Source organism: Scyliorhinus canicula, chromosome 16 (assembly GCF_902713615.1).
Source record: "Scyliorhinus canicula chromosome 16, sScyCan1.1, whole genome shotgun sequence".
In the NCBI taxonomy this organism is placed as follows: domain Eukaryota; kingdom Metazoa; phylum Chordata; class Chondrichthyes; order Carcharhiniformes; family Scyliorhinidae; genus Scyliorhinus; species Scyliorhinus canicula.
Window position 1 is genome coordinate 129,574,477 of NC_052161.1, and position 13,781 is coordinate 129,588,257.

Sequence of the window (13,781 nt, forward strand, 5' to 3'; positions counted from 1 at the left end):
TTATTATTCATTCTTGAGCAAGTGGGGTGTCACTGGCAAGACAAGCATTTAATTTTCATCTCCCAGTTGCTCTTCAGAAGAAGGCAGTGGTGGGCCTCCTCCTTCTTAAACACCGCAAAGTCTTTGCTTCAACTGAGTAGCTTTGCACAACTGCGGGCGGCATGGTAGCACAGTGGTTAGCACTGTTGCCTCACAGCTCCAGGGTCCTGGGTTCAATTCCGGCTTCAGGTGACTGTGTGGAGTTTGTACTTTCTCGCCGTGTCTGCGTGGGTTTCCTCCGGGTGCTCCGGTTTCCTCCCGCAGTCCAAAGATGTGCAGGTTAAGTGGATTGGCCATGATAAATTGCCCCTGAGTGACCAGAAGGTTAGGTGAGGTTACTGGGTTATGGGAATAGGGTGGAGACATGGGTTTAAGTAAGGTGCTCTTTCCAAGGGCCGGTGCAGACTTGATGGGCCAAATGGCCTCCTTCGCACTGTAAATTCTATGATTCTATGCTTCAGAGGGCAGTTGAGAGCCAACCATGCCATTGTACGACTGTCGTCACACATCGGGCAGACTGCGTGATGGTTTCCTTTTGTAAAAGGAGTTGAGTGAACCAGTTCAAATTCCCAAACTTCCTCAGTGAGATTACTGCCCAATCACACAGCCACCACACTACTGTACTTGTAACCGGGAATATTGCAAACACTTCCAGATGAGGGTGGAATTGGGTTGGGAGGGAGGGGACTGTTGCAAGAAATACCTAATTGAAGAAATCCTGAGAGGGCACGTAAAGTGGGAGACAGAGCTAAGGAACACCAATTAAGAGCTGAGGAGAGCAAGGCCTATGTTGGTTTTGGTCTGAAGGGGGCCTGGGAGTAGAGTGCTAAATTAACACTATGGTTAGCGAAGCTGGGACTGAAAGGATATTCTATGGAAAGACCTGCGCTAATATTTTTTTAACGTGCAATTGGAGTGAAAGTTGGCCGGAGGAATCCCCTTTTAGGGGATGAAGAATGGGTCTCACAAAAGGAAGGTGGGTTCAGAATTTAAGCAAATTAAAATACCAGTGGAAATGGCTGGATAGATGTCAGCGGTGGATAGGTGAGAAGGAAATGAAGGGATGTATGGCAGACCTGATGTCTGTCAATTAGCTCAACTTATTCAAACACATCATGAGCTGGCACAGATATAATGGATTAGTTGGTATGGACATTGTATCATCCGATAGTATAAGAACTTGTGAAATGGAACACCAAGTTCAAGGGGATTTGGAATGATTCTATATTCTGCAGGGGGTTGCAAGTTGTGCAGTAGAAGCAGTCGAAGAAGAGTCAGCCTGGACTCTGGACACAGCCTTGGCCAATGTTAACTGAGGGGTTAGTGGCTTCACCCTTTGCTACACCATAACCTTCATTATACAAGGGCACAAAGTTACATTAATTGTACAATATCGCCATCTGCTGCTTTGTTTTGCATCCACTGGAGATTTACTCATTTATTTGCAACGCTGGCAGCTCACAAATAACATTCGGCATTCACTTTATAAACCAAAATGTCCAGGAATTGAACGAAAGGATTTTTAACAAGGCTGTGTTTGCTGCCGCAGCAAATGTAGCTCACTGCACATACAGTCACAGTGCTAGCGATGTCACTGGCAACAACATCTCGGGTAGCTGCCTCTATCGAAGAACAATGTTTTACATGCCTGCTAATCACTACCTCACTCGCCACCCCACTCACGTCCCACTCGCTGCCCCTCTTGTTGACCCTCTCTCTGCCCTGCGTACCAATACTTGAGCCCTCGTCACCTTGACGGGGAGAGACGAGAGAGGTCAAGAAGTGCAACTTGTAATGTATCGAATGGTTGGGAGTTAGAGGTTAGGGCAACCAGGGCGGTGAGGGGGGTTCGAGGTCAGCAGCATTGACTTCCTATTCCAGTGCAGTGGCAGGAGTTACACTCCTTTCTGTTTGAGGAGTGAGTCGTGTGTCCCATGTCCCATACTGAGGCTGGGAATCCAGCTTTATTGGTAAGGAATGGCACACATTTGCCAATGCAAAAACAGAACAGGATACCAGCAAGATTGCCTTGTTCTTTCCCTCTATTGGTGCCATGGGATCTTTTACAGCCACATGAGAGAGCAAATGGGGTTTGGTTTAATGTCTCTTCCAAACGGCAATGTAGCACTCCTTCAGTACTGCACAAATTGCATTAACAATTTGTGTCCAAGTCTCTAGAATGGGGCTTGAACCCAGGCCATTCTGACTCAAAAGCAAATTTAATGTAGTGTGTGAAGGGTCACTGTTAAATATGTAAAGAGGCAGTCCACATGATCAGTGATGTAAGATCACATGACAGCAGAATTTACTGAGGGATAGTTCGATGTGAAGCCTCGTGCTAATCCCTGTCCTGTATATAGTTAGAAGAATGTTTAATAAAAGTAATGTTTACCAACAGCTTTGCCTTCAGCAATCTGTATTGATCCTAACCCAGGACAGCCTCAGCAACTCCCACAATGATGATAACAGAGTAAGTGCCGAGCCCATTGAGCCATGGCACTATTTTGGTGACTTTGGCAGCCAAAAATGTACTGAGTGAATCACCTTCTGAAGCAAGTCAAGATTGGCACTCTGAGGGATGGAGGGTGGCAGAGACCCAGTCTGGCACGACATTTGTAGCACTCGAGATGTCTAGTTTTGTCTTTTCTCGGCTAATCTGAGTGTTGCCGTGTATCTGTTTCCAGTCTGCCCACCTGGATTTCACGGACCAAACTGTCAGCGTTTGTGTGACTGCAAAAATGGAGAATGTGACCCTGTGACTGGACAGTGCGTGTGTTCAACTGGTTACCATGGAGACCACTGTGAAAAAGGTAATAGTTCTAGCAAAGCATTCTTTGGTTATGGCCACGGTAAAATGTTATTACGTTGTTAGCTGCCCCTCCCCTTTGCCCTCCAAACAAAGTTGAATGGACCACATGACCTGGCCTTCGGGCTACTGTCCACCTTTGGGCCACATGCAGCCACAGAGCCTTAGCAACCAAGGGTGGATTTTTCTGGCCATGCCCACCCCGAGACTGGAGATTCCTGCCCTGGCGGGCTGAGTGAAATCGGTTAAAATGAACACCTTACCAAGATTTTTATTCTTATTCCAGTGCCTTCCGATATTCTTACCCAAGGTTTGTTTCAGAGAGATTGACTGTCTGGTGACTGGGTTTATTTGGGCAGCTAAGAGCCCAAGGATCAGGAGGACGTTATTCCAGAGGGAGAGACAATTAGGGGGCTTGGCCTTGCCAAACTTTCAATACTATTGATATACCATCAATTGGACGCGACACACGATGAAGATCCAAACTGTGGCTTTAATCAGCTAGTTGTTAGCCCGGTGGTCGACTACAGAGAAAGGCCGACCGCCGGGAAACCTGGGTACTTATACCCCGCGGGTATCAGAGGCGGGGTCTACTTGCCTCTCGACCAATTGGTGAGCAGTCACATGACTGGTCCCAGCCAATCAGACGAGAGGCACATGACCAGCCAGAGCCAATGGGAAACCAATGCTCTGCACCAATGACAGTGCTCCCACTCATATCACCACAACTATCATTGGGCAGCTAATGCTGAAAAGGTGCAAGAGTGGTCCGGAGATTCGGATGAGCTTTGGGTTCGGGTGGAAGTAGAGTCTGTGAGGGGAGCAAGCCGAACAGCGCTGCTATCAGCTCCGTTACCAGTGGCACCAAAGAAATATTCGTCTAACTTGGTAGTAGTATCCACGTTAATAATGTGGAGGCGACTCCCTCCTCTAGGCTGACCCCTATCTGCGCAAATTAGTACTTTTCAGCCTTTCCAATGAAGCAGCCTCCTATCTTGCTCGAGTGGATCTTATCCAGCTCTGGTTCGGAGATGGCCAGCATGGCGGGTATACACCAGCGGATGATGGGGGAGGAGGTGGGCTCTGTTGAGGGTGTGAAGGTAAAGTGGATGGAGGAGCTGGGTCTGCTCTTGGAGGAGGAGGTTTGGAGTGAGGTGTTGAGGGGGATGAACTCGACCCTGTCCTGTGCGAGGCCTGGTCTTATCCAGCTGAAAGTGGTGTTCCGAGCACATCGTATGAAGACTAGAATGAGTTGATTTTGTCAAAGGTGTGGATGACAGATGCGATCGGTGTCTGGGGGACCCAGCACATCATGCGCACATGTTCTGATCGTGCTCAGAGCTGAAGGACTTCTGGAGGTACTATGCTGGCAATCCTGAATATTGGGTTGGAACCTTGCCCATTGGTGGCGATTTTGGGGGTTATGGATGTGCTGGAGCTCTGGCCGAGTGCGGGGGCAGACGTCCTAGCCTTTGCCTCACTGGTGGCAAGGAGGTGGATCCCCATGGGCTGGAGGTCGATTACACCGCCAACCGTCTCGGCATGGCTGGGTGACCTGATGGACTTTTTACATCTCAAAAAGGTTAAGTTTACCGTGAGAGTGTCGGTGGAAGGGTTTTACTGCAGATGGTTGCCGTTTATAATGTACTTTAAAGAGCTGGTCACTGTAGGCTGTTGGGGGGAGGGGAACAGGGTGGGTGGGGCAGCACGGTAGCATAGTGGTTAGCACTGCTGCTTCATAGCTCCAGGCTCCCAGGGTGATTCCCGCTTGGGTCACTATCTGTGCGGAGTCTCCATGTTCTCCCCGTCTCTGCGTGGGTTTCCTCCGGGTGCTCCAGTTTCCTCCTACAAGTCCCGAAAGACGTGCTTGTTAGGTGAATTGGACATTCTGAATTCTCCCTCAGTGTACCCGAACTGGCGCTGGAGTGTGGTGGCGAGGGGATTTTCACAGTAATTTCATCGCAGCGCTAATGTAAGCCTACTGTGACACTAAAAAGATTATTATTATAACTTAGCAACTAAGTTTTACTTTGTAAGGGAAGAGGGGGAGGGGAGGGTTACGCTTACTGTTTAATTATTAATGTGTTTTTGTAGGTTTTGTACTAAAATTGTTAAAAAGTTTTAATAAAAATATTTCCAAAAAACAAAAAGGTTGTCCATCCCACTCGCGACGATTCCTGCCGTGGGTAGGATCAGACATTTTCGCCCAAGCCTTAGAAACGAGGCAACTTTCTCCGAAACTCTATTGTGGACCTGGAGTTTTGGAAAGGGCTGTTCTTAATGCCGTCGGCAAATTGGTAAGATAACCAACAGAAACCTCAGATACTTGGAAAGCAAATGTTAACTGTGGAGGCGCCCTGTGAAACTCTATGATTCATATCTCACAAAAAATGGGATGATGTTGCCTCGCTTCAAGGTAACTGGAGCTAACTGCCTTTCCACATGGGCTAGAGAATCGTGCTACCTTCCCTAAAGGACTGTTTGCGATTCTGAGGTTACATGAAGAGCATGTGACCTGCCTTGCAGTTAATTAGCCTGTGCAGCCAGCCACCCTGCCATTGAGGGACTGAGCCATCTGACTTGTTTTGTTTTCCTGGGGGTGCTGTAGGATGCGAGGAGGGACAATACGGGGAGCAATGCCAGCAGCAGTGTGACTGTGAGGGAGGTGCACCCTGTGAACACGAGACAGGACAGTGCCTCTGTCCCCCAGGGAAAACTGGCAGTAGGTGTGATATTGGTGAGTATTACGCATTTCTCTATGTCATAGCATTTCAGACTCCGTGCTCTGTATAAAATAAATTGTCCTGATCTCTCTTTACTCCTCGTGGTCATTTTAAATTGCCATTCAGACCATTGTGTCAGCGCTATACAAAAATTTAAAAATAAACTAATTGTTCATTTTGATCCCACTTTCCAGCACCTGGTCCATAGCCTTACAGGTTCCAGCACTCCAGGTACCGTTCCAGGTCCCTTTGTTAATGAGCTGAGCCTTTCAGTCTCAACCCCCATCTTAGGCAGTAAATTCCAGGCACTCACCACCCTGTGGGTGAAAAAGCTTCTCCTCATGTCCCCTTTAATCCTTATACTAATCGTATTAAATCTATGCCCCCTGCTAATTGACTCCTCAGCTAGAGGAAACAAGTCATAGAGTCACAGAGGTCGACAGCACAGAAAAGGCCCTTTGGCCCATCACGTCTGCACTGGTCACAAACAACCGCCTTATTCTAATGCCATCTTCCAGCATTTGGCCCAGAGCCTTGTCTGTCTCGGCATCGCAAGTGCACATCTAAATACTTCTTAAAATGTTATGAGGGTCTCTGCCTCCACCACCCTTTAAGGCAGTGAGTTCCAAACTCCCACCATCCTCTGGGAGAAAAAGATTTTCCTCACATCCCCTCCAAACCTCCTGCTCCTTAAATCTATGCCCCCTGGTCATTGATCCTTCCACCCACCAAAGGAAAATGCTTCTTTCATCTTCCTGTCCCCTCATAATTTAATACATCTCAATCATGTCCCCCCTCGTCTCCTCTACTCCAAGGAAAGAAACCCAATCTCTCTTCATAGTTAAAACGCTCCAGCCTAGTCAACATCCTGGTAAATTTCTCCTGCACCCTTTCCAATGCTATCATATCCCTTCTGATAGGCCCACCTTTTCCTTAGTTATTGACTTTCTCTTAAAGTAGCCTTCACTTCTTCAGAAGAAATAGTCCCGGCATCTCAAATCTCTCCTCAACAACATATAAAGATTGCCTGTGCACTGGTTGAAAGTGGGGTGCAGATGTGGGGCCGCCAAGACCCTGAAAAAGAGAGACCTTCCCACAGGACGGCATATACATGGCCACCTGTGTGTTAAAGGTTTGAAGAAGTTGAGATTCCAGCAGAAACTGCAGTTAGTAAGTAATTGATTACTTGTCCTCCTCAGATTGCCGAGCCAATCGCTATGGCCCCAATTGCTCCTTGAGCTGCAGATGTTCCAATAATGCTCGCTGTGACTCTCGGAATGGACACTGTACCTGCCTGTATGATTGGTCTGGGCCTACCTGCGAGGAAGGTAAAGGTGCCTTTCATTCTACATCAAAGTTCTTCCCATCACCAATTGCCTGCTGGTTGAGACAGAGGTAGAAATTAATCTGGGACTTGTCGGCATCCTTAACAGCACGTGGGGAGGAATCTTCATGTTGGGCTGAGCTTAACCCTGCCTGGTGTGGTAACCCATCTCACCAACTCTTCATCCTTGGAATAGGAGAGCTCCATTCAGCCCCTCGATTTAATCAGATTGTGGCTGATCTTAACTCCATCAACCCACTTTCCATAACCTTCAATACCCTTGCCGAGCAAAAAAACAATCAACGTCAGCTTTGAAATTTTCATTTGAATCACCTCCTCTCAACAACAGGTTTCTGTGGGAAGAGTTCCAAATTGACTCTGCCCTTTTTGTGAAGAAGTGGTTTCCGACATCTTCTCCGAACAGCCCGAGCTCCAAGACTATCATTCTTGTGTGTGCCTGGATTTGAACTCAGTGTCGCACTGAACCCTGACACCCACCCTTTATTTGGGTGATAAAACAATTGATCTGTCAGCTGCTCCTTCCAGAATCAGGTCAATGAAGATTGGTGATTAAAGGGCCATTTTTCCTGCTTCGCAGGACTGATCAATTCTGCTCCTGCTACAATAAGCTGACTAGGTGTTAGGTGTGGTTTAGTACCTTGCCTCTGAATACAAGCATTGTAGGTTCACGTCCCACTCCAGGGACCTGAATCTAGAATCCACGGAAGTTCTGCACTGTCAGTGGTGTCATCTTTTAGATGAGAAATCAAAAGAGGCCCCGACTGTCCTCTCAAGTGGATGTAAAAGAACCTACGGCACCATTTAAAGAGTGGGAGAAGTCTCCCTGGTGTCCTGGACAATACTTATCCCTCAATCAGCATCACGAGAACAGACTATCGGCTATTGGCCTCATTTCTTGCTCTATGTGGGAGCTTGCCCCATGCACGCATTGGCTCGTGTTTCCTGTGCTACAACAACGACTAAACTTTTAAAAGTACTTCATTAGATTTATGGATGTCCTGAGATTATGTAAGTTGCTATTGAATTGCAAGTTCCTACTTAAAAAATTGTAAATTGAGGCTAGAGATTATGCCTGTTAACTATCTGGTTGCTTTAGTTTGGTACAATACACAGTGATTAGAAAAGTTCCATTGAGGCATTAGATGGGTTGGTCTGCAGATGTAAATTGGGCTGATGTTCGTACCTCACCTTGTGCTCTCTGGTTTCAGGAGGGCCTCCCAAACCACCGCACCACCTGTGACCTGCACGTCAAGGAAATGTGGCAACGGACACAGCATCAGGGTTATTGTCACTTAAGCGAGCGTGAAGCCGGCCCTCAGTCTGACCAGTGCCAACGAGACTGCTTCTGCACGTTCTACTCCCTGCCTGTCAAAGCAACCTTTCAGAGACACTGCTGGAAGCAAAACGATGAAGTGGTGAAACTACAATCGGAGATTCGGAGGAACGGCCGTGAGCCCCCGTCATTATTCTGAACAGCGCTATTTTGGTAAAAAGTGGAAATGCTGATGGACTTTAGGATCCAGCCTCCTATTGGGCTCAAGATCCAGGCGTTGCTATAAGATATTCAAACCCACCCATAGCTTTTGACCCTCGTTAGACAGCGAAGGTCTGAATTCCTGAACAGTGAACAAGCTCAAACTCTGGGTGTTGAAAACATTTTTTGATACCTTCAAGACTTCACCTTTTTATATATACACATATATTTTATTTTTATAAACCAAATTCCAGGAAGGCAAAATTATTAGAGATTGCGACCGAGTTCTCGTTTGGCGAGACAGTGAATATTAAGCCTGGTATCTAAGCAAGAAAATATTTGACCAAGGAAGTTAGACATGAACCCACCCACCACATGGTAGCTGGCCTGGTGCATTGACTAGTGCATGTCCTTTCAAAATAAGGTGGGCATTTGCAATCTGACACCAATGGTTCTCATTCACTACAATGTAACCATAACAGGAGCTCAGGAGCAGATTCTGAGGATTGAGGAGTTCAACGTACTCCTCACCACAGAAGATTATGAGTGTTCGCGTTTGCACAGATGCTCAGGGTGAAGGTTGGCAAGCTGGGGATAGCATTGAAGGAATGTGCCCTTGACATGGGATTCCCATTACAGCCGGCTTCATATATCTGCTCAAGACTGAATCCCTCTTCAGTGTCAGTCTACCTTGCCCTCCCATCACTGACCAATTGTAGATGACACACATTCTTGCTTCACTTAACCAGATTCTGGCAGACTGGGACCTGGTAATTGATCTCTAACCTGCATATCATGTTGGAGATTACATGGCTTGGACAGAACCATAACCGAGTGATTGAATAAAACTGTCAGAAAAAAAAAAGTTTGATAGGTTACCAAGTAGTTAAGAATAAAACTTTCTGTTGTATGGCACCCTGGCATGGATATTTAAAAAGCATTCTATAAGGTGTCCAATAATAGATTGTTACACCAACTAAGGGGTTTGTGACATTTGAAGGTAATGATTAGCATGGATGGAGAATTGGTTAACAGCTAGAAAGCAGAGGTGAACATGGCATTTTCAAGTTGGAAGGCTATTACTGCTCTGGCTGCTGTAAGGATCAGGAAAGGGGCTTCAGTTATTTACAATCTATCTAAACTTGGATACATTACTCTTGGTCCCTTCATCTAAGTTTGCTGATAATACCAAGTTAGTGGGACAGTAAGCTGTGAGGAGGACACAAAGAGATATAGACAAGCTAACTGAATAGTCAAGAAGATGGCAGGTGGAGTATAATGTGGGAAAATGTGAGGTTATTCACTGATAAGAAGAACAGAAAATATGATTTTTTTTTAAATTGCGAAAAACATAAATGTTGGTGTCTCGAGGGATTTGGGTGTCCTTGCACAAGAAACACAAGTTGATGCAAATCCAAAAAAAAAAACACAGATGCTGGCAATCTGAAATAAAAACAAAAATGCTGGAAATATTCAACAGGTCTGGCGCGAGAAATAGCGTTAAAAATTCAGGTCTGTGACCTTTCATCAGAACTATAACAAAGTTAACGTCCAAATACAGCCAGTAATTGGGTAGGCAAATGTTGGTCCTTATTGCCAGTGGGGGGGGGGGGGGGGGGGGCTGGAGTATACAAGTCTTGTTACAATTATACAGGATTGTGTTGAGACCACACCTGGAGTAGTGTGTACAGATTTGGCTTCTGTATCATAGAGAAGATGGTCCTGACTTGGAGGTGTTACAGTAGAAAAATCACTGGGATGACTCCTGGTATGAGAAGTCTGGCCTATATGGAGGTTGAGTCGAATTTACCTCTAACTCTCTGATGGTTAAAAGAATGAGAGGTGATCTTATTTAAACGTAGGACTCTGCTAGGGCTTGACGGTGTAGATTCTGAGAGGCTGTTTCTCATGACTGGAAAGTCTGGAACAAGGGGGCATAGTATCAGCTATTTAAGATCGAGAGGAGGTATTTATTTACTCAGGGGTTGTGATCTTTGGAATTCTCTACCTCGGAGGATGTGCAGTTGAGAATATTCAAGGCTACATTTGGGTAGATTGTGGACACTAAGGAAATGGGGACTGGGCTGAAATGTGTTGAGATCAAAGAGCAGGCTCGAGGGGCCAAATGGCCAATACTGCTCTTATATCCTTAAAGTCTCCTCATTTGTTTTTTCCCTTCATCTCTCTCTCTCTTTATGCTTTGCCTTTGACCATATCTCAGCATCCCTGTGCCAACCTCCATCTTCTTAATTGTCCATGCTGAAACAAAGATGGTCTCCTCCAGCACCTTCTTTACCAGGAACCTCAACACTGAGGGCCTTAACTCCCAGACAATACAGACTTTTAAAGCCCCAGATTGCTGTCACATCTTGCTTCAACTGTTCCATTTCTGCTGAGTTCAAGCTTGACTCTCTCTCTTAATTATGGTTCTTACGGCCTCCAACCTACCACACCCTGTTATTAGCCCCTTGACTTAAAAATGCACAAGAACAATTTTAAACATCTGTAACATCTTTTGGTCAGTTGTCCAATGGAGTCATTCCTCCCACGGACATGGCACATATTGGAAGCCTTGCAGTTTGGGCTCTTTTGATTCATGTTTGCAAAACTCCTTGTTCGGACAATCGGCCCAAGTGACCAATGGTCCTGGATTTTCTGGGGCTGGCCAGGAATTTGGCTTTCCATCCCATGTCCAGGCTCTGAGCCTCCCAGGATGCCATTTATCCCAGATTTATTTGGGTGTCTGCCAACGTTGCGTGGTTCTGTGACAGAACGTGCAATCCGGAGTCCATACAGCCATGAGGGAGCACTCTTTGGGCGGGGGCGAAGGTGTGGGGGGGGGGGGGGGGGGGGCAGGGTTGGAGTTCCTGCCGGCAGTTGAAGCTACTCCCCTGCTCCCTCGGCCCCCTAACCTCACCCCCTCTCTCCCCTCTTACAGTCCCCCATGGTGAGCGTGCTATATTTTCTTCCCCCAGAGTTGGTGACCCTGCCCTTTAAGAGTAGTCACCACTTGACTTTCAGGAGGCATTAGGAGACCACAATGGAAGGCAGGGTCAAATCTAAAAATAATCTCCGAGGACAGCTAAGTCGATATAAGCCAGTAGACCAGTGGTTGCAAATAAACTAACTGATATTTTTTTTTTCTCCTGCACAAGAACAATAAAAATAAAATGGAGAGCGAATCAGGGATGGTGCAGCACTGGGAAACAACCGAAGCTGGCTGTCTCCATGACAACCTGCTTTCATATCACTTGACTCAGTAATTAAGTGTGTAATATAATGTGTTACGGTCAGTTCAGTATTTAAACAGCTTTAAAGCAATCAACCATCACGTATTAACCTGACTAGATTCCATGACAACGGCAGTATTACATTACGTTTTTAAAAATATTTATTCTGTTTAACTGCAATAGTAAGATTTTAAAAATCTAAATGCCATATAATTCCACGTACCTACCACCTCAGTATTCCAAGATGGCTCCCAGTCAGCACGGGATAACGTTTGTAATCTTGCACCTTCCACGTCAATTATCCCACACGTTCAGGCTCTGGTTTATGTAAATGAACTCCAAAGAGCTCACCACTGGCGTACAGGGCAAACTCCTGGAGAAAGTTGGACGGTGAGCTGGGACAGGCCTGTGAGCTGGGGCAGGCCTGTGAGCTGGGGCAGGCCTGTGAGCTGGGGCAGGCCTGTGAGCTGGGACAGGCCTGTGAGCTGGGACAGGCCTGTGAGCTGGGACAGGCCTGTGAGGAAGATCCACCATGCAAAGGGTATTGGGCCTGGCTTTAAACGCAAGCTAAGTTTCAAACATATCTGAATTTCTGGAGTGAAAAGTCTGTACACCAAAAGTTGGATGTTCCACTTCACCCAGGATTGTGGCTGGCAAACTGCGGCCTACTGCAGTAACGCACCCGCTATTTGTGTTTCCACCCATCCCACTCCTGCTGCAACCCTTTCCCTGGTCACCCCATGCAAATTCTGGCCAGGGTGGTGATAGACCTGCCCTTTGACCCATTTCTCACCCCTCTGCTCTGACTGTAATTGTCTCCCGGGACTGCCTGGCAAGTAGTTGGCCTCGGGCTCAGTGCTAAAGGCCCCAGTGAGATAAAAAGAGGTTCCTCACCCAAAGACCTACTCTACCTCAATTTCTGCCAGGAAAGCTTCTAAACTGTATCTGAGATTCTTCAGTCGGGTACTCGTGCCCCTCAACTGCTGTTATCGAGATGCTGCAATGGTGGACTCCCTCCCAGGTACAGGATTCTCCAGGGAAATGACTCAGGGTGGGGTCAGAGCACTGAACAGCAGTCCCTCCCACATGACACCACTAGCCCACAGGTCTGGTTTACAAAAGGGGAGGTTTTACCCCCTCCTTTTGTACATTTTCACTAGGAGTGGAACACACACTTTGAACTTAAGAATTGGCTCAGCCCTGGAGCAGTTCAAAGGTGCCAACCCTGTGTTCCACATGGAGATAACTCCAGCTTGCAGCTATTAATTTGTTTACATGTTGGTGGCTTTACAATCAATGACATTTGCTTCTTTTTCCAGTAGCACCCAGCAACAGAAGTGAACAGATACATATAAATTTTTTCCTAAGTTGCTGGTGGGACAAGTTCATCAGGGTTCTGATTCAATGGATCGGGGGAATCTGCTGCTTATTGACATAAGTGGACAGGAAAATTGGCAGCATTCTCACAGAATGAAACTAACCATCTCACAAGTAGCAACAATTGATGTTAACAATAATGTAAAAGGTGCTATTATGACTATATGAATAAATTATCAGGGCATTTGTGTTTTATTCATATTGATGTGCTGTATACAGGTGGTTTTCTAGCCAAACTGTTTATACTCCTGTGCACAAGGCTACACTATAATAAAAGGATTCTGAACTCACAAGGCTTGTTTCTGTTTGAATCCAGCAATGGGGAATCCCTGGTGAACTTTTAACAGCTTAGTGATACAGGGGACTTGGATTTCCCCATGGCCCCAATTGTTAATCGTGGTTATTGTGTTTGTCTTACATTTCTATTGATGCTATTTTAACCAGCAGATTTGAACAATACTTCTATTTGCATAGAACTGTTGTGAAACCATGCTTGATATAAAAAAAAGTTCTTGAATTTACTGGCTGGAAACCCCTCACTGATTTTTTTTTTGTTAAGGCGAAAGCCACATTCCAGTTGACTTGGGATCACATTCAAAGATGGCTGCACATTTTCCTCACTGTGCCTTCTGTATTCCAAACTTCTGAAATGGAGCCAACCTGTCTGGAAAGTCACACTAGGAACAATTGCCTTGGAAGAGGTTAATGGGGGTCCATTTCCTATCCTTTCAGAAAAGCATCAAGACCAAGATACTCAGGAATTCCCAGCCATGTTGTAGTCAAGGTA

General features: G+C 46.2%; 1 protein-coding gene across 4 annotated transcripts in view; it reads left to right on the top strand.

Annotated features, from left to right (window-relative positions):
• Nucleotides 1-9,814, top strand: part of LOC119979502 (multiple epidermal growth factor-like domains protein 6) — a 451,484-nt gene extending 441,670 nt beyond the window's left edge. For all 4 annotated transcript variants that reach the window (XM_038821813.1, XM_038821816.1, XM_038821815.1 and 1 more), the window contains 4 exons: nt 2,724-2,849; nt 5,454-5,582; nt 6,768-6,896; nt 8,122-9,814. In XM_038821813.1, coding sequence (XP_038677741.1) covers nt 2,724-2,849; nt 5,454-5,582; nt 6,768-6,896; nt 8,122-8,153 — 416 coding nt within the window. In that variant the 3' untranslated portion in view covers nt 8,154-9,814. The remainder of the gene's footprint in view (nt 1-2,723; nt 2,850-5,453; nt 5,583-6,767; nt 6,897-8,121) is intronic.
• The last annotated feature ends 3,967 nt before the right edge of the window (nt 9,815-13,781 follow it).